Source organism: Pempheris klunzingeri, chromosome 21, assembly GCF_042242105.1.
Source record: "Pempheris klunzingeri isolate RE-2024b chromosome 21, fPemKlu1.hap1, whole genome shotgun sequence".
Lineage (NCBI taxonomy): Eukaryota > Metazoa > Chordata > Actinopteri > Acropomatiformes > Pempheridae > Pempheris > Pempheris klunzingeri.
The window spans coordinates 22411658-22433344 of NC_092032.1; the positions used below are offsets into that span (position 1 = coordinate 22411658).

Consider the following 21687-nt stretch of genomic DNA (forward strand, 5'->3'; position numbering starts at 1 on the left):
TCTTTAGTGTATCTAATGTTTCTTATAGTGTATATACTGTTTCTTATAGTGTATTTAATGTTTCTTATAGTGTATATACTGTTTCTTTAGTGTATATAATGTTTCTTATAGTGTACATAATGTTTCTTTAGTGTATATAATGTTTCTTATAGTGTATATAATGTTTCTTTAGTGTATATAATGTTTCTTATAGTGTACATAATGTTTCTTTAGTGTATTTAATGTTTCTTATAGTGTATATACTGTTTCTTTAGTGTATTTAATGTTTCTTATAGTGTATATACTGTTTCTTTAGTGTATTTAATGTTTCTTATAGTGTATATACTGTTTCTTTAGTGTATTTAATGTTTCTTATAGTGTATATGTTTCTTTAGTGTATTTAATGTTTTCTTATAATGTATATAATGTTTCTTTAGTGTATATAATGTTTCTTATAGTGTATATAATGTTTCTTTAGTGTATATAATGTTTCTTATAGTGTACATAATGTTTCTTTAGTGTATTTAATGTTTCTTATAGTGTATATACTGTTTCTTTAGTGTATTTAATGTTTCTTATAGTGTATATACTGTTTCTTTAGTGTATTTAATGTTTCTTATAGTGTATATGTTTCTTTAGTGTATTTAATGTTTTCTTATAATGTATATAATGTTTCTTTAGTGTATATAATGTTTCTTATAGTGTATATAATGTTTCTTACAGTGTATATAATGTTTCTTTAGTGTATTTAATGTTTTAGTGTATATAATGTTTCTTTAGTGTATTTAATGTTTCTTATAGTGTATATACTGTTTCTTTAGTGTATTTAATGTTTCTTATAGTGTATATACTGTTTCTTTAGTGTATTTAATGTTTCTTATAGTGTATATGTTTCTTTAGTGTATTTAATGTTTTCTTATAATGTATATAATGTTTCTTTAGTGTATATAATGTTTCTTATAGTGTATATAATGTTTCTTACAGTGTATATAATGTTTCTTTAGTGTATTTAATGTTTTAGTGTATATAATGTTTCTTATAGTGTATATAATGTTTCTTTAGTGTATATAATGTTTCGTATAGTGTATATACTGTTTCTTTAGTGTATTTAATGTTTTCTTATAATGTATATAATGTTTCTTTAGTGTATATAATGTTTCTTATAGTGTATATAATGTTTCTTACAGTGTATATAATGTTTCTTACAGTGTATATAATGTTTCTTTAGTGTATTTAATGTTTTAGTGTATATAATGTTTCTTATAGTGTATATAATGTTTCTTTAGTGTATATAATGTTTCGTATAGTGTATATAATGTTTCTTTAGTGTATATAATGTTTCTTTGGTGTACATAATGTTTCTTATAGTGTATATAATGTTTCTTTGGTGTATACAATGTTTCTTTAGTGTATATACTGTTTCTTTGGTGTATATAATGTTTCTTATAGTGTACATAATGTTTCTTATAGTGTATATACTGTTTCTTTAGTGTATATACTGTTTCTTTAGTGTATATAATGTTTCTTTGGTGTATATAATGTTTCTTTAGTGTATATAATGTTTCTTTGGTGTATATAATGTTTCTTATAGTGTACATAATGTTTCTTATAGTGTATATACTGTTTCTTTAGTGTATATAATGTTTCTTTGGTGTATATAATGTTTCTTATAGTGTATATAATGTTTCTTTAGTGTATATAATGTTTCTTATAGTGTATATAATGTTTCTTTAGTGTATATACTGATTCTTTGGTGTATATAATGTTTCTTTAGTGTATATAATGTTTCTTTGGTGTACATAATGTTTCTTATAGTGTGTATACTGTTTCTTTAGTGTATATAATGTTTCTTTAGTGTATATAATGTTTCTTATAATGTATATAATGTTTCTTTAGTGTATATAATGTTTCTTGTAGTGTATATAATGTTTCTTTAGTGTATATAATGTTTCTTATAGTGTATATAATGTTTCTTTGGTGTACATAATGTTTCTTATAGTGTATATAATGTTTCTTTAGTATATATAATGTTTCTTATAGTGTATATAATGTTTCTTATAGTGTATATAATGTTTCTTTGGTGTATATAATGTTTCTTTAGTGTATATAATGTTTCTTATAGTGTATATAATGTTTCTTTAGTGTATATACTGTTTCTTTAGTGTATATAATGTTTCTTTAGTGTATATAATGTTTCTTATAGTGTACATAATGTTTCTTATAGTGTATATACTGTTTCTTTAGTGTATATACTGTTTCTTTAGTGTATATAATGTTTCTTTGGTGTATATAATGTTTCTTTAGTGTATATAATGTTTCTTTGGTGTATATAATGTTTCTTATAGTGTACATAATGTTTCTTATAGTGTATATACTGTTTCTTTAGTGTATATAATGTTTCTTATAGTGTATATAATGTTTCTTATAGTGTATATAATGTTTCTTTAGTGTATATAATGTTTCTTATAGTGTATATAATGTTTCTTTAGTGTATATACTGATTCTTTGGTGTATATAATGTTTCTTTAGTGTATATAATGTTTCTTTGGTGTACATAATGTTTCTTATAGTGTGTATACTGTTTCTTTAGTGTATATAATGTTTCTTTAGTGTATATAATGTTTCTTATAATGTATATAATGTTTCTTTAGTGTATATAATGTTTCTTGTAGTGTATATAATGTTTCTTTAGTGTATATAATGTTTCTTATAGTGTATATAATGTTTCTTTAGTGTATATACTGATTCTTTGGTGTATATAATGTTTCTTTAGTGTATATAATGTTTCTTTGGTGTACATAATGTTTCTTATAGTGTGTATACTGTTTCTTTAGTGTATATAATGTTTCTTTAGTGTATATAATGTTTCTTATAATGTATATAATGTTTCTTTAGTGTATATAATGTTTCTTGTAGTGTATATAATGTTTCTTTAGTGTATATAATGTTTCTTATAGTGTATATAATGTTTCTTTGGTGTACATAATGTTTCTTATAGTGTATATAATGTTTCTTTAGTGTATATAATGTTTCTTATAGTGTATATAATGTTTCTTATAGTGTATATAATGTTTCTTTGGTGTATATAATGTTTCTTTAGTGTATATAATGTTTCTTATAGTGTATATAATGTTTCTTTAGTGTATATACTGTTTCTTTAGTGTATATAATGTTTCTTTAGTGTATATAATGTTTCTTATAGTGTATATACTGTTTCTTTAGTGTATATAATGTTTCTTTAGTGTATATACTGTTTCTTTAGTGTATATAATGTTTCTTTAGTGTATATAATGTTTCTTATAGTGTATATAATGTTTCTTTAATGTATATAATGTTTCTTATAGTGTACATAATGTTTCTTATAGTGTATATACTGTTTCTTTAGTGTATATAATGTTTCTTTGGTGTATATAATGTTTCTTATAGTGTATATAATGTTTCTTTAGTGTATATAATGTTTCTTATAGTGTATATAATGTTTCTTTAGTGTATATACTGATTCTTTGGTGTATATAATGTTTCTTTAGTGTATATAATGTTTCTTTGGTGTACATAATGTTTCTTATAGTGTGTATACTGTTTCTTTAGTGTATATAATGTTTCTTTAGTGTATATAATGTTTCTTATAATGTATATAATGTTTCTTTAGTGTATATAATGTTTCTTATAGTGTATATAATGTTTCTTTAGTGTATATAATGTTTCTTATAGTGTATATAATGTTTCTTTGGTGTACATAATGTTTCTTATAGTGTATATAATGTTTCTTTAGTGTATATAATGTTTCTTATAGTGTATATAATGTTTCTTATAGTGTATATAATGTTTCTTTGGTGTATATAATGTTTCTTTAGTGTATATAATGTTTCTTTAGTGTATATAATGTTTCTTATAGTGTATATAATGTTTCTTATAGTGTATATAATGTTTCTTTGGTGTATATAATGTTTCTTTAGTGTATATAATGTTTCTTATAGTGTATATAATGTTTCTTTAGTGTATATACTGTTTCTTTAGTGTATATAATGTTTCTTTAGTGTATATAATGTTTCTTATAGTGTATATACTGTTTCTTTAGTGTATATAATGTTTCTTTAGTGTATATACTGTTTCTTTAGTGTATATAATGTTTCTTTAGTGTATATAATGTTTCTTATAGTGTATATAATGTTTCTTTAATGTATATAATGTTTCTTATAGTGTACATAATGTTTCTTATAGTGTATATACTGTTTCTTTAGTGTATATAATGTTTCTTTGGTGTATATAATGTTTCTTATAGTGTATATAATGTTTCTTTAGTGTATATAATGTTTCTTATAGTGTATATAATGTTTCTTTAGTGTATATACTGATTCTTTGGTGTATATAATGTTTCTTTAGTGTATATAATGTTTCTTTGGTGTACATAATGTTTCTTATAGTGTGTATACTGTTTCTTTAGTGTATATAATGTTTCTTTAGTGTATATAATGTTTCTTATAATGTATATAATGTTTCTTTAGTGTATATAATGTTTCTTATAGTGTATATAATGTTTCTTTAGTGTATATAATGTTTCTTATAGTGTATATAATGTTTCTTTGGTGTACATAATGTTTCTTATAGTGTATATAATGTTTCTTTAGTGTATATAATGTTTCTTATAGTGTATATAATGTTTCTTATAGTGTATATAATGTTTCTTTGGTGTATATAATGTTTCTTTAGTGTATATAATGTTTCTTATAGTGTATATAATGTTTCTTTAGTGTATATACTGTTTCTTTAGTGTATATAATGTTTCTTTAGTGTATATAATGTTTCTTATAGTGTATATACTGTTTCTTTAGTGTATATAATGTTTCTTTAGTGTATATACTGTTTCTTTAGTGTATATAATGTTTCTTTAGTGTATATAATGTTTCTTATAGTGTATATAATGTTTCTTTAATGTATATAATGTTTCTTATAGTGTATAGAAGGTTTTTCTGTATATATTATGTTTATTTGTGCTTTATGTCTTTATGTCCTGTGACGTTTCCCCACTGTGGGATCAATAAAGCTTTATCTTTTTTATTTTTTATCACCCATTCACCTCACCTGGTAATAATAATAATACTTTTTATTTATAGGCGCCTTTCAAGGCACTCAAGGACGCCTTACAGTAAAAACAAGAAAATACATTAAAATGGCAGAAAATAAAAACTACATTAAAAACAATGGAAAGTGCAGTGAGTCACAGAGAATGTGGAAGTTTGAACAGGTGGGTTTTCACTTTGGTTTTGAAGAGCGAAAGTGAATCAGGGTTGTGGAGATCAGGAGGGAGGGAATTCCAGAGCAGAGCGGCTGAATGCTCTGTTCCCCATGGTGGTGAGGCGGGCAGGGGGGGGGCGGTGAGATGGATGGAGGAGGAGGATCTGAGTGTGCGGGCAGGTGTGGTGATGTGGAGGAGGTCAGAGAGGTAGGGAGGGGCGAGGCAGTGGATGGCTTTGTAGGTGAGTAGTAATATTTTGTACTGAATACGGTGTGTGATGGGGGTCCAGTGGAGCTGCTGCAGAACAGGTGTGGTGAATAGATGGTGTCCTTGTGATGACCCCAGCTGCTGAAGTCTGAACCAGTTGTACTTTATGGAGGGTTTTGTGAGGAAGACCAAACAGAAGAGAGTCACAGTAGTCAAGGCGGGAAGTGATGAGGCTGTGTACTAGTATGGCGGTGGTGTGAGGTGTGAGGGAGGGGCAGAGATGGAAGTAAGCTGACCGGGTTATGTTGTTAACGTGTGAAGTGAAAGAGAGTGTGCGGTCGAGGATGACACCCAGACTCTTGACCTGGGGAGGGAGGGAGAGATGGAAGAGTTGTCTATGGATAAGGAAGAACTGTCAGATCTGGTTAGGATGGATTTAGTGCAAATTAATAACATTTCTGTTTTATCACTGTTTGATTTGAGGAAGTTTGAGGTGAATCAGAACTTAATTTCAAGGAGGCAGTCAGTCAGTCAATCAATCTTTATTTACAGCGGGGCAAAAAAGTATTTAGTCAGCCACCAATTGTGCAAGTTCTCCCACTTAAAAAGATGAGAGAGGCCTGTAATTTTCATCATAGGTACTCTTCAACTATGAGAGAATCCAGAAAATCACATTGTCTGATTTTTAAAGAATTTATTTGCAAATTATGGTGGAAAATAAGTATTTGGTCAATAACAAAAGTTCATCTCAATACTTTGTTATATACCCTTTGTTGGCAATGACAGAGGTCAAACATTTTCTGTAAGTCTTCACAAGGTTTTCACACACTGTTGCTGGTATTTTGGCCCATTCCTCCATGCAGATCTCCTCTAGAGCAGTGATGTTTTGGGGCTGTTGCTGGGCAACACGGACTTTCAACTCCCTCCAAAGATTTTCTATGGGGTTGAGATCTGGAGACTGGCTAGGCCACTCCAGGACCTTGAAATGCTTCTTACGAAGCCACTCCTTCATTGCCCGGGCGGTGTGTTTGGGATCATTGTCATGCTGAAAGACCCAGCCACGTTTCATCTTCAATGCCCTTGCTGATGGAAGGAGGTTTTCACTCAAAATCTCACGATACATGGCCCCATTCATTCTTTCCTTTACACGGATCAGTTGTCCTGGTCCCTTTGCAGAAAAGCAGCCCCAAAGCATGATGTTTCCACCCCCATGCTTCACAGTAGGTATGGTGTTCTTTGGATGCAACTCAGCATTCTTTCTCCTCCAAACACGACAAGTTGAGTTTTTACCAAAAAGTTCTATTTTGGTTTCATCTGACCATATGACATTCTCCCAATCCTCTTCTGGATCATCCAAATGCTCTCTAGCAAACTTCAGACGGGCCTGGACATGTACTGGCTTAAGCAGGGGGACACGTCTGGCACTGCAGGATTTGAGTCCCTGGCGGCGTAGTGTGTTACTGATGGTAGCCTTTATTACTTTGGTCCCAGCTCTCTGCAGACACTAGATCCCCCCGTGTGGTTCTGGGACTTTTACTCACCGTTCTTGTGATCATTTTGACCCCATGGGGTGAGATCTTGCGTGGAGCCCCAGATCGAGTGAGATTATCAGTGGTCTTGTATGTCTTCCATTTTCTAATAATTGCTCCCACAGTTGATTTCTTCACACCAAGCTGCTTACCTATTGCAGATTCAGTCTTCCCAGCCTGGTGCAGGTCTACAATTTTGTTTCTGGTGTCCTTTGACAGCTCTTTGGTCTTGGCCATAGTGGAGTTTGGAGTGTGACTGTTTGAGGTTGTGGACAGGTGTCTTTTATACTGATAACGAGTTCAAACAGGTGCCATTAATACAGGTAACGAGTGGAAGACAGAGGAGCCTCTTAAAGAAGAAGTTACAGGTCTGTGAGAGCCAGAAATCTTGCTTGTTTGTAGGTGACCAAATACTTATTTTACTGAGGAATTTACCAATTAATTCATTAAAAATCCTACAATGTGATTTCCTGGATTCTTTCCCCCCATTCTGTCTCTCATAGTTGAAGTGTACCTATGATGAAAAGTACAGACCTCTCTCATCTTTTTATGTGGGAGAACTTGCACAATTGGTGGCTGACTAAATACTTTTTTGCCCCACTGTATATAGCACCAACTCATAACAGCTTTATCTCAAGACGCAAGGAGGTGGTCTGTAACCTTCACCAGTGTCTCTGTGCTATGGTTCGCTCTAAAACCTGACTGAAGATCCTCTAATAGACTATTAGAGTTTAGAAAGTCACACAGCTGGTTGGGTGCTGCTTTCTCCAGGATCTCTGAGAGAAAGAGAAGGTTGGATAAAGGTCTATAGTTGGCTGATACACCTGAATCCAGAGTGGGCTTTTTCAGGAGAGGTTTAATTACTGCTACTTTGAAGGACTGAGGTACGTAGCCTGTTAGTAAAGACTGATTGATCAGATCCAGTAAGGACATGTTAATTAAGGGCAGGACCTCCTTAAGTAGCCCAGTAGGAATGGGGTCTAGGAGACCAGCTGACGGTCTGGATGAGGAGATTATTGAAGTCAGTTCAGGAAGATGAAGTGGAGAAAAACAGTCCAGATGCATATTAAGCCCAACAGCCGTTTCCACGGTTCCTGAGTCTGAGGTTGGATCAGAGCCTGTTGAGGGCAGGAGGTGATGGATTTAGTCTCTAATAGTCAGAATTTTATCCCTAAAGAAGCTCATGAAGTCGTTGCTACTGAGCTCTAAAGGATCACAAGGATCAGTGGAGTTCTGGCTCTTTGTCAGCCTGGCTAACGTGCTGAACAGAAATCTAGGGCTGTTTTTATTCTCTTCTATCAGTGAGGAGTAGTAGGAGGCTCTGGCATCACAGACGGCCTTTCTAGAGGTTTTCACACTGTTGCCAGATGAAGCAGGACTCTAGTTTGGTGGCACGCCACGTCCTTTACTTTGTGTGTCTGGGAGTTATACCAGGGAGCTCGTCTCTTTTCTTTAATTATCTTCTTTCTTAGAGGGGCAATGGAGTCAAGTGTCATTCGCAGGGAGCCTGAAACACTATCTACCAGATAATCAATTTGGGGGGGCTAAGATTAGCATGGGGGTCTTCTGTTGTATGGAGATATGGCACTGGCTGAAGTACTGAAGGAATCACCTCCTTAAGTTTGGCAGCAGCACTTTCAGACAGGCATCTAGTGAGGACCTTTCTGTCATATGGTTCATAGTCCAGTAAGAAGAAACCAGCAGTTATCAGGTGATGGTCCGACAGAACAGAGTTTTGGGGGAAAACTGTTAACCGTTCAGTTTCTACACTATCAGCCAGAACAAGGTGAATGTGGTTAAAAACAGTGAGTGGGTTCATCTACACTCTGGGAGAAGCCAGCTGAGTCCAACAGTGAGATGAAAGCAGAGCTCAGACCATCATTATCATCATCCACATGAATATTAAAGTCACCTACTAGAATCACTTTATCTGCACTGAGGACTAAATCTGATAGAAACTCTGAGAACTCAGTTAAGAATTCAGAGTCTGGACCAGGAGGGCGGTACACTGCAACAACTAAGACTGGTTTTAGTGTTTTCCAGGTTGTGTCAGTCAGTGAGGGAGGAAGGAGGGAGGGTGAAGTTGGGTTTGGTGGAAATGTAGAGCTGGGTGTCATCCGCGTAGCAATGAAAATGGATGTGGTGTTTATGGACAATGTAACCAAGGGGAGAATGTAGATAATGAATAGCACCTGTGGTGACTGGGAGCGGATGCAATGTGAATGATTTGAGTTGAATGAACTGAGTGAGGCCAGAGAGGTAAGATTTGAACCAGTTAAGGGGTGTGTGTGTTATTCCAATGGCAAGAAGTCTGTCCAGGAGGATTGGTGTGCGAGATGGTGTTGAAGGCCGAACTCAGATCAAGCAGGATGAGGATGGATAGGAGACCAGAATCAGCTGCCAGAAGGAGATCATTTGTGAATTTTAGAAGTGCAGTTTCAGTGCTGTGAGGAGGGCGGTAACCAGACTGGAATTGTTCGGAAGGATTATTGCAGGATCGATGGGCGTGGAGCTGAGAGGAGACAGTTTTTTCAAGAATTTTTGAAAGGAATGGAAGATTGGAAATGGGACGGAGGTTATTGAGGTTACTGGGATCTGCACCGGGTTTCTGAAGTATTGGGGTGATAGCAGCAGTTTTGAGGGATGAGGGAACAATTCCAGTGGTAAGGGAAGAATGGATTATGTGCGTTATGAGTGGAGCAAGAGAGGGAACAGTGGTTTTTACACAAACAGTTGGAAGGGGGTCTAATTGGTAGGGAGATGATTTGGGTTTTCTAATGGACGCAGAGATTTCAACAACAGAGGGAAGAGAAAATGAAGAGAGTGACTGGGAGAAGGACACGGAGCCAGCAAAGATGGAATGAAAGAGGAGCTGGGAAAAGTTGCTGATGGATATTAACTTTGGTAGCAAAACCTGATATAAGGGTGAAAGCAGTAAGCAGTAGAGTACATGTGTGGAGGGAGGGAGGAGGGAGGAGGGAAGGGAGGAGGGAGGAGGAGGCTGAGTGATATGTCTGAGTAGGGAGAACAAGGCCTTCGAGTCAGCTTCATCCATTTAACACCCCCCTTCCCTCATGTACTTATACTCTTATCAACATGTACTTGTACTTATACTATATTTGACCTTTTGAATTAAACAGGAAGGGCGATGACCCCCCCCCCCACGCACACACACAGACACACACACACACACCCACACGAGCAGCAGTATTGATTAGTATTGATCAGTATTGGTACCTGTGGCGGGGGGGGCGGGCAGCAATGGCAGCAGCAGCAGCAGGAGGATGTAGACCAGAGAGAATCCATTATACCGTAACACACAAGCTGTGAACACAGTAATCAATACATTCATCAATAAATAGATCAACACATTGATCAGTCAGATTCTTCCAAAGAGATCAAACCTGAAAAATAATCATTAAACAGTAACTGAGGCGGATTTCTGTTGTGAGTGATCGATAGTCTGATCAGATCTAACAATGTATCGATTGATCGGCCCCAACTGCAGTATTGATCCATGTTAACACGTGTACACACACACCTTAAGGATACACGTTAACCAGACTCTAAACATACATGAATACACAGTACAGATGAACATGTGTGTGTGTGTGTGTGTGTGTGTGTTGAAGGCAGACAGGAAGAGTGCCCCCCTGTTTAACTTCCCCTCCCCCATAAACACACACATATTGGTTCCACTATCCAAGGTAACAACATCTGGCTGTGTGTGTGTGTGTGTGTGTGTGTGTGTCAACACACACACACACACACACACACACACACACACACACACACATACACATACACAGCCACCTCCACTCCTCCTCCCTCTGGAATGTAAAGCAGCACTTTTAAAGTGAAGGTTAGGTCTACCTAGAAACTGGAATTAAAGCACATTTACACTGAAAACACACACAGTTACACACACACACACACACACAGTTACACACACACACACACACACACACACACAGTTACACACACACACACACACACTGTTACACACACACAGTTACACACACACACAGTTACACACACACACAGTTTCACACACACACACACACACACACACACACACAGTTACACACACACACAGTTTCACACACACACACACACACACACACACACAGTTTCACATACAGTTACACACACAGTTACACACACACACACACAGTTACACACACACAGTTACACACACACACACACAGTTTCACATACAGTTACACACACAGTTACACACACACACACACAGTTACACACACACAGTTACACACACACACACACACACAGTTACACACACACAGTTACACACACACACACATATCCTTCAGTTGGACAGACAGCTGGGAGGGTAAGACAGAGACCCGTTTCTCTCTCTCTAGATGGCTGTCTCTCTCTCTCTGGATGGCTGTCTCTCTCTCTCTCTGGATGGCTGTCTCTCTCTCTCTCTGGATGGCTGTCTCTCTCTCTCTCTGGATGGCTGTCTCTCTCTCTCTCTGGATGGCTGTCTGTCTCTCTCTCTGGATGGCTGTCTCTCTCTCTCTGGATGGCTGTCTCTCTCTCTGGATGGCTGTCTCTCTCTCTCTCTGGATGGCTGTCTGTCTCTGTCTCTGGATGGCTGTCTCTCTCTCTTTCTCTCTCTCTTTCCAACCTCCACCCAACATGGACCCCGACAGAAAGCCCCCCCATCTGAGCCTGGGTCTGTTCCAGGTTTCTTCCTGTTAAAGGGGAGTTCTCCCGTTAAAGGGAAGTTCTCCCCGTTAAAGGGGAGTTCCTCCCGTTAAAGAGGAGTTCTCCTGTTAAAAGGGAGTTCTCCCGTTAAAAGGGAGTTCTCCCGTTAAAGGGAAGTTCTCCCCGTTAAAGGGCAGCTCTCCCGTTAAAGAGGAGTTCTCCCGTTAAAGAGGAGTTCTTCCCGTTAAAGAGGAGTTCTCCCATTACAGAGGAGCTCTCCCGTTAAAGGGGAGTTCCTCCCGTTAAAGGGGAGTTCTCCCGTTAAAGGGGAGTTCTCCCGTTAAGGAGGAGTTCTCCCGTTAGAGGAGTTCTCCCGTTAAAGAGGAGTTCTTCCCGTTAAAGAGGAGTTCCCCCGTTAAAGGGGAGTTCTTCCTCCCGTTAAAGGGGAGTTCTTCCTCCACTGTGTCCTAATCTAATCTCTGAGCTGCTCTGTGGGGATTCTTGAATCCTTCCTGTTGAATTCCTGAATCTTTGGTCTCTGAATGAAAGAGCCACAGAAGCAACTTAGAGAAGAAAAATGTGATCTTACCTGCAGTCAAACTCAGGGGCAGCAGAACCCTGAGCACCACACCTACAGCCAGCTCCGAGGACATCCTGAACCCGAGCCCCACTCGATCCGCTTTGGTCCGAACCCTCCGCTTAAACCCGGGTTTACAGCTCCGGGTCCGGGTCCGGGTCTGAGTGCCCGCCAGAGGAGCCGCGGGTACGGCTGAGAGCGGCGACACACCCCGGTACCATCCTCCGCGTTCCGGGACACCCACACACACACAGACAGACAGACAGACAGACAGACAGAAAGAGAGACAGGCAAAAAGACAAACAGACGCTGAGTGTCTCTGTCCTCCTGTCTGTCCTCCTGTCTGTCTCCTCTCCGGTAGAAGTTAAATTTGGAGAAAAAGAAAAAGAAACAAACTAAAGCTTCTTTCAGCGTCTTTTCCTTCCTTTTCTCCTCCTCTTCCTCTTCTTCCTCTTCTCCTTTCGTGTCTCTCCCAGCAAAAACAAATGGGATCTTCTTCTCCTACTCCTTCTCCTTCTTCTCCTCCTTCTTCTTCTCCTTCTTTCTTCTCTTCAGTCTGAAAAACACTCAGCTCTGTCGGGCCCCGCCCCCTCGCTCATTGGCAGCTGCCTCGGCCAATCAGAGGGCGCGCTGAGCTGTCAATCACTTCAAATGGGAAATGGAGAAAAACCCCACTGAGATGAACTTTTTATCAATGAGTTCATCTGGAGTAACTGGCCAAAAGTATGTGGACAGGACTATTCACAGACTTTTGGCTTGGACCTTCAAATGTGATTCATTAACCTTCATCTAATGAATTCATCCATTAATGATGATTCAGTGAAGGTGGTTTAAATGGGCGTTTAAGGGAATAACTATCTAATCAATGATCTGATCAGTTTGGATTCACCGTCTGTAACCCGTCATGAACCGTTTCACTGCTAACCACTGTGGATTAACAGTTCACGCCTTAGTTAGGTTAGTAGTCGTTAGGTCAGACCAGGTCAGACTCTAACATTGTTCCATATCCCATGAGAAGCTTCATAGATAGTACAGTTTACAGTAGGACAGTAGTTTTCTGCTTCAAATAGCTTCCGGACCAGATGAGATCCACACCAGGTCCTGATTCAGACCAGATACCGATCCACACCAGATCCTGATCCACACCAGATCCTGAATGATAAACTGAAGATGAGCTTGGTGAAGGTTTCACCTTATCCTGCGATCTTCATGCTGTCTGAATCGCCTCTCTTGTGATCTAAACACTACAAATCCCACAATCCTCTGCAGCCCATCATGACTGACAGAGTCTAAACTGCTGTAAACCCCGTCTCTGGCCTGTGATTGACAGCTGTGATGGGGGAGGGGGGTTAATCTATGTGGGCGGTGCCTGATGTGTCTGAGTAAAGATCACTAATCCACAAACAACAGAGAGACGGAGAGGAATAACACCCGGAACCATTTCAAAGACGTTTGATCTTCATCACTGTGACGTCTGCACAGGTAAAACACACCATCCTCATCACCATGTCGGCTCGCTTAGTGTGTAGTTGATGTGATGTTGCTGCTCCATATCATCTGATGTGTCCTCCATCATCACCACCATCATGGGCGGCTGTGGCTCCATCAATAAGGTGAAAGTAGTCCTCCTCCATAGGATCCTCAGGAATGAATGAGGATGGAAAAGTGCTTTGAGTGGTCAAAATGACTAGAAGGGACCATTCAGACCATATCATCATCAATCAACCTTTCTCAATCAATCAATCAATCAGTCAGTGTTTCTCTCTCCAGCTCCAGTTCACAGCAGCGTTCTCTCAGACTGTTTCCATAAAGAGCAGCTCAGAACAAACTCTTTCATTCAGAGACCAAAGATTCAAGAATTCAACAGGAAGGATTCAAGAATCCCCACAGAGCAGCTCAGAGATTAGATTAGGACCCAGTGGAGGAGGAACTCCCCTTTAACGGGAAGAAACCTCAAACAGAACCAGGCTAGGATGGGGGTGGGGTCCATGTTGGGTGGAGAGAAAGAGGGGGGGTGCACAACAACCAAAATACTAACAATAACTACAGTACTGATCAATGTGACTGATACTGATCAATATGGTAGCAGGTAAAAACATGACAACAGTTAATAAGTGAATAATAATAACAGGACTGATATCAGTAAAAAGGTGGCTGACGATCAACAGCAGGAGAACCAGGACTAGGATCCACAGGGACCTGAGAACCAGGACAAGGATCCACAAGAACCTGAGAACCACAGCAGGAGAACCAGGACCAGGATCCACAGGAACCAGAGAACCACAGCAGGAGACCCAGGACCAGGATCCACAGGGACCAGAGAACCACAGCAGGAGAACCAGGACCAGGACCAGGATCCACAAGAACCTGAGAACCACAGCAGGAGAACCAGGACCAGGATCCACAGAGACCAGAGAACCACAGCAGGAGAAACAGGACCAGGACCAGCATCCACAGGAACCAGATAACCAGGACCAGGATCCACAGGAACCACAGCAGGAGAACCAGGACCAGGATCCACAGGAACCACAGAACCACAGCAGGAGAACCAGGACCAGGATCCACAGGAGAGATGAGAAAAGCACAGAAAGGCACCGGGGAAGATAGCAAGTTAGTAACAGACATTAAAGAGACATGAAGCATCAGGATGGAGAGGAAGAGGAGGAGAGAGGAGCCCAGTGCATCATGGGAGTCCCCCGGCAGTCTGAGCCTATAGCAGCATAACTAGGGGCTGGTCCAAGACCTGATCCAGTCCTGAACTATAGGCTTCATCACTAAGGAAGGTTTTTAGTCCACTCTTAAATGTAGAGAGGGTGTCTGCCCCCCTGAACCCAGACTGGAAGGAGGTTTCACAGGAGAGGAGCCTGATAGCTGAAAGCTCTGGCTCCATCACTACTTTAGAGGACTTTAGGAACCACCAGTAGACCTGCAGTCTGGGAGCACAGTGCTCTAGTGGGGTAGTACGGTACTATGAGCTCTTTAAGAGATGATGGAGCCTGAACATTAAGAGCTTTGGAGGTGAGGAGAAGGATTTTAAACTCTATTCTAGATTTGACTGGAAGCCAATGAAGAGAAGCCAGTACAGGAGAAAGATGGTCTCTTCTCTTAGTTCTGGTCAGAACAGGAGCAGCAGCGTTCTGGACCAGCTGGAGAGTCTTTAAGGACTTATTGGAGCAGCCTGATAATAAGGAACAGAAATAATCCAACCTGGAAGTGACTCATGTGTGGACTAGTGTTTCTGCATCATCTCCAGACAGGATGGACCTGGTTTTAACAACATTAGTAGATGGAAAAAGGCAGTTCTAGAAATCTGTTTAATGTGGGAGTTAAAGGACACCATCATCATCGTCTGTCTCCCTTTAATCATCTCTGTGGTTTTTCCTGATATTTAAATGAAGGTTTGTAACAACATTTAAAGGACAATACATGATATCTGTGTGAATCCTGCAGACACAAACACTACGGAGGCCCTAAAGGGTCACTGTGAGAATTTTACTCATGAGCTATTTTTGTGCTCCTCTGATCCTGGAACAGTTACAGTGTCTGCTGAGTCCAGTTATGGCACAGGAGAACCCACATGCAGAACATAAAGTAAAATATAATAAAACACCATCAAATAAATGAGGATGAGATCAGATGAAGTCGGTCACTGTGGCCTTCCTTCCAACGGAATAATGATTAACGTTAATAATTCACTATGAGTCCATGTGTTTGTTTTTATTATTATGATAAGAGACTTTATTATTTTGGAGGTTTTTCTGCGTGTGATTTCTCCTCCTGTGAGGTCAGAGACAAGGAGACCAATGACATTCATCCATTATGGAGAACTCTCATCCTGTAGCCAATCACAGCTCATGCTGGGCAGCCCACCAGCCAATCACAGGGCACAGAAAGAGCACCACAGGTAGGGTTAGGGTTACACCGCAGTACGCAGAGTATACGGTGTACCCAGAGTACTCAGAGTATACGGTGTACCCAGAGTACACAGAGTATACGGTGTACCCAGAGTACACAGAGTACTCAGAGTATACAGAGTACTCAGAGTATACGGTGTACCCAGAGTACTCAGAGTATACGGTGTACCCAGAGTACACAGAGTACTCAGAGTATACGGTGTACCCAGAGTACACAGAGTATACGTGTACCCAGAGTGCACAGAGTACTCAGAGTACACAGAGTACTCAGAGTATACGGTGTACCCAGAGTACTCAGAGTATACGTGTACCCAGAGTGCACAGAGTACTCAGAGTACACAGAGTACTCAGAGTATACGGTGTACCCAGAGTACTCAGAGTATACGTGTACCCAGAGTGCACAGAGTACTCAGAGTACACAGAGTACTCAGAGTATACGTGTACCCAGAGTACACAGAGTACTCAGAGTATACGTGTACCCAGAGTACACAGAGTACTCAGAGTACACAGAGTACTCAGAGTACACAGAGTATACAGGAATAAATGAACTGAGAAAACAGACGTTAATAAATTAATGAAACATGAAGGAAGTGAAACGAACTTTTATTTTGAAGATCTTGATTATAGGAATCAGCTGCGACTCACAAACAGAAAGTGTTTTTTTTATTTCATGCATTATATTAAATAAATCTTCATGTAAATCAGATTAACATGACGCCTCTTCCTCCTCTGGATCAATCACATCTTGTCTCCAACCTACTGGTGAGTCACACACACACACACACACACACACACACACACACACACACACACACACACACACACACACACACACACACACACACACACACACATACACACACACACACACACTCTCCTTGTGTTTGGGTTCAGATGATCACAGTTGAATTATTATTCTATTGATTGTTTTGATCACACATGCAGATAAAATATTTACATATAAAACATCACGTGGTGGTCATGTGATGTCCGCCTGCAAAGAGGCTTCTAGATGTTTCTCACATTTACAGCTGATCACATTCAGAGAAACTTTATTGATTAACATCCAAATTATAAACCTTTGTCTACGTCATCAGCCATCCATCCAATCAGAGACTCTAGATGATGATGAGGCTGATGGTGGGTTCAGGTAGCGCCGGGAAGGAAACGTCGTGACGTTGGTCATAAAAACAGCTGTCTTTGCGCCGTGCGTCGTGACGTCATCGCTCCGCCGCCGTGCACGCGTAGTAAGGAGAGATGACGTAGTAAAAAAACCGTCCGTCACCGGGAGGAAGAGGGCAGCGTCCTGCACGAGGACAGGTACAGATCTGCAGATGGAGAGGGGGAGGTTATCGATCAGCCATCGATCACTGATCAGTTAGTTAACGGTGATCAGAGACGCATCACTCTGCGTCACCACTCTGCAGCTCAGCGTGTGTGTGTTACTGTGCTGCTGCTGCTGCTGCTGCTGGTGTGTGTGTGTGTGTGTGTGTGTGTGTGTGTTGGTGTGTTGGGGTGTTTCCTGCTGCAGGACGACAAAGACGCAGAAAAACTCCGCATCCGTCAGTGAGCCGGTAAAACAGATTTATTTCCACATTCAGACACACAACAGGATGTTTCCTCTTTCTCTATTTAATATTTCTCCTCACATATTTAATGTTTCTATATTTAATCATCCTCAGTTCGGCCGTGAGAATTCATATTTACATAAGACTGGATGTTTCTGCTAAACTTTGAATCTTCCCAGGCTTCATGTCTACAGCGCTTTAATCATTTAAATGAACCTCATAGCAACCTTATTCAGCATGAAGACTCCTGGATGTAAAACTAGTGACATGCTGTGACACGTGATGTTTCTATCATGATCAGACCTTTATCTAACCACGTTAGTCCCACTGAGATCACAGATCATTCACAGGGAGCCGTGGCCACCCGGGCAGTTCAAGACAGTAAACAGATGAGATGAACACGTTAACGCTCACAGACCAGGTGGACTGCAGTGATTTCACCAGAGCCTTAAACTCATTCAGTGGAACTTGCTTGAAGTTGAAATAATAAAGATATTAATACTAATAATAGTAGTATTATATATGATAAATACATTCTGCAGTAACAACATTAAACTGTGAAGCTCATAGAAATCAAAGTAAATCCTCCAGCACGTGTTCGAATGATAAAACCACAATAACAACACATAGTAGTAATGTGCTGTCTTTATGCCCCCCCCCAACATCATCCTCATCTGTTTGAACCAGATTACATTAGATTGTCTCTCAACCCTAATCCCCCCCCCTCACCCGTTACCATGCTAACCCTCCACCTGACAGCTGGAGAGGTCACAGATGTTAACCACGGGCTCATGGTGATGACATCATCAGACAGTGACAGTAAAGCAGAGACTCGAGGGTCAGATTACATCCTGAGATCTGATTTGTCTTATTGTGGAGCATCAGTGGAGCTCTGCTGCTTTATACAATGAAACAGGAAATGATGTAATATAGTATGATATAATTAGAATTTCTCCTGTTGTTATAAATCAGTGTGTCTTTTGGTTTGACTTACCGACTGAATGATGTGATGAGAGCTGTGAGAGTCAACCACAGACCGTAAACGGTGACGTGTTAACTGTCGAGCATGATTTCCACGGCATTTATTCATTAGAGAAGAAAACAAATCACCTGATTTATTTTCTACATCTACAGGTATTGATGTACAGATACAGAGATACAGGTACAGAACTACAGGTACAGGGCCTCAGGTACAGATGTACAGGTGCAGATGTACAGGTAGAGGACTACAGTTACAGGACTACAGGTACATGACTACAGGTTCTGGACTACAGCTACAGATGTACAGGTACAGGACCACAGGTACAGGACTGCTGGTACATGTGTATAATCAGAATCAGAATTACTTTAATAATCCCCAGGGGGAAATTGCTTTTTGTTACACACAGCTCCAAAAGAATAAGAATAAACTTCAAACACAAAAGTAATAATAATGATAATAATAATAATGATACAAATAATACCACTACTACTAATAATGATACAAAAAATACCACTACTACTACTAATAATATATAACAACATGTACATTCAGAGTGAGGAGCTGTATTATATAATAATAATAATAATAATAATAATAATAATAATAACATACAACAACAATACCACAATTCTGTATAGGTACATAATTAGGTACAGGTACAGGACCACAGGCACAGATGTGGATCCTGGTCCTGGTTCTCCTGCTGCGGATCGTCAGCCACTGACAATTTTTACTGATATTAGTCCTGTTGTCGTGTTTTTACTGGTACCATATTGATCAGTATCAGTCATATTTGTTTTGTCAGCGCTATAGTTGCCGTTAGTATTTTGGTTGTTTGTTCTGTACCCCAACCTCTTTCTTCTTAAAGGGGAGTTTTTCCTGCCACTGTTGCCTAATACCTGATGCTGCTCCTATGGGGAGTCTTGACTTTGAATTATTGAATCGTTGAGTCTTTCTTAATTAAAGAGTTTCGTCTGACCTGCTCATTATGGAAAGTGTCTCAGACAATGTTTGTTGTGAATTGGCGCCATATAAATAAAGATTGATTGATTGATGAACAGGTACATGACTACAGGTACAGAACTACAAGTACATAAGATAAGATATTCTTTTATTAGTCCCACAATGGGAAAATGACTACAGATACAGAACTACAGTTACAGATGTTCAGGTACAGGACTACAAGTACAGGACCACCATTAACTGTGTTGTCACTCAGGTGAATCACCATGACAACAGAGCCAGGTGAGCCTCAGGACGCTCATCCGAAGGAAGTGTCTTTCCCTGAGGCTGCTGCCCACTCCACACCTAAACAGGTGAGAAACACACAAACAATTAATCAACAGATTGTTGAGTATTAGTTCCTGAGCATTGTTCATCACTTCCTGCCTCCTCAGGGGGGGGAGGGCCTGCCGTCACAGAGCCAAGCTCACAGCTCATTGGCTGAGGACTCGACGAGTCACTTGTCATCGAGCAGTCGGATCGCTCGCTCTCCAGCCAGAAACCCGTTGAGCTTCAGGACGATGCAGGCCAAGGTGACACTATTGGACGGCTCACTGTTCACCTGCACTGTGGAGGTGAGACAGGTGGGGGGGGCAGTGGAGACAGGTGATGGAGGTGTAAACTAATTCACACCAGCATCATTGATCAAAGTGCTGAGATGAGTTAAAGGTGACTTCTTGTTTCACAATGAAAGCCTGTTAGTGTTAGCTTGTTAACCCTAACCCGATACACGTGAACACATGTTTGTGCCGATGTTCTACATGAGGCGTGTTCTCTGACATACACGTGAACACGTTTGTGCCGATGTTCTACATGAGGCGTGTTCTCTGACATACACGTGAACACATGTTTGTGCCGATGTTCTACATGAGGCGTGTTCTCTGACATACACGTGAACACATGTTTGTGCCGATGTTCTACGTGAGGCGTGTTCTCTGACATACACGTGAACACATGTTTGTGCCGATGTTCTACATGAGGCGTGTTCTGTTATACGTGTAGAAACGAGCACGTGGGCTGCAGCTCTTTGAGAAGGTTTGTGAACACGTTAACCTGCTGGAGAGAGACTACTTCGGCCTGACCTTCAGAGACGCCGATAATAACAAGGTACTGTCTGTCTGCTTACCTATCTGTCTACCTGTCTGTCTGTTCACCTGTCTGTTTACCTGTCAGTCTGTTTATGTTTCTGTCTACCTGTCTGTTTACCTGTCTGTCTACCTGTCTTTCTCTTGTAGAACTGGTTGGATCCGGTGAAGGAAATGAAGAAGCAGGTCAGAGGTCAGTAAGTTGGCCCCCATCTCTGCCTGGAGGGGGGGGATGACCTGACCTGATTGGTCAGTTTTGGACAGTTGATTCTGGTTCAGCAGAATATAAACCAACGGGTTAAGTGGTTAACAGGTTTAGACTAGCTGGTTTATACTAACTGTGTAAATTATTCCCTCCTCTCTGTCTCTCAGGTGTTCCCTGGAACTTCTCCTTTAACGTCAAGTTTTACCCACCTGACCCCGCCCAGCTCTCTGAGGACATCACCAGGTAGGTCCCCTCACCTGTCAATCAAATGTCAACACTGTCACACATGTTTTCACCTGTTTGTTCACCTGAGAAAGGTGTTGTCCTACTGTCTGACCTCCTCTCTGTCTTTAGGTACTTCCTGTGTCTCCAGCTCAGACAGGATATAATTTCTGGTCGTCTTCCATGTTCATTCGCAACTCACACCGTCCTCGGCTCCTACACTGTTCAATCAGAGCTCGGAGACTTCGACCCCGGTAATGTACTTATGTACTGCACTAATCCTCCACTATACCCCACTGTACCCTTCTGATATACCCCGCTATACACCACCGTACCCTTTTGATATACCCCGCTATCTCCCACTGTACCCTTCTGATATACCCCGCTATCCCCCACTGTACCCTTCTGATATACCCCGCTATCCCTCACCGTACCCTTCTGATATACCCCACTATACTCTGCTGTACCTTTCTCTGATATACCCCACTGTCTCTTGCTGTACACTTCTCT

The 21687-nt window shown here is 39.9% G+C and overlaps 2 protein-coding genes across 2 annotated transcripts in view; one reads left to right on the top strand and one right to left on the bottom strand.

The window, feature by feature from the left end:
• Positions 1 to 12223, bottom strand: part of LOC139221206 (piezo-type mechanosensitive ion channel component 2-like) — a 47981-nt gene extending 35758 nt beyond the window's left edge. The window contains exons 1-2 of the mRNA XM_070853123.1: positions 12212 to 12223; positions 10189 to 10275 (exon numbers count right to left, since the gene is read on the bottom strand). The gene's annotated coding sequence lies outside the window, so the exon portion shown is untranslated. The remainder of the gene's footprint in view (positions 1 to 10188; positions 10276 to 12211) is intronic.
• A 7669-nt stretch (positions 12224 to 19892) lies between these two features.
• Positions 19893 to 21687, top strand: part of LOC139220744 (band 4.1-like protein 3) — a 17624-nt gene continuing 15829 nt past the window's right edge. The window contains exons 1-6 of the mRNA XM_070852573.1: positions 19893 to 19979; positions 20061 to 20240; positions 20668 to 20772; positions 20901 to 20943; positions 21123 to 21198; positions 21310 to 21431. Coding sequence (XP_070708674.1) covers positions 19893 to 19979; positions 20061 to 20240; positions 20668 to 20772; positions 20901 to 20943; positions 21123 to 21198; positions 21310 to 21431 — 613 coding nt within the window. The remainder of the gene's footprint in view (positions 19980 to 20060; positions 20241 to 20667; positions 20773 to 20900; positions 20944 to 21122; positions 21199 to 21309; positions 21432 to 21687) is intronic.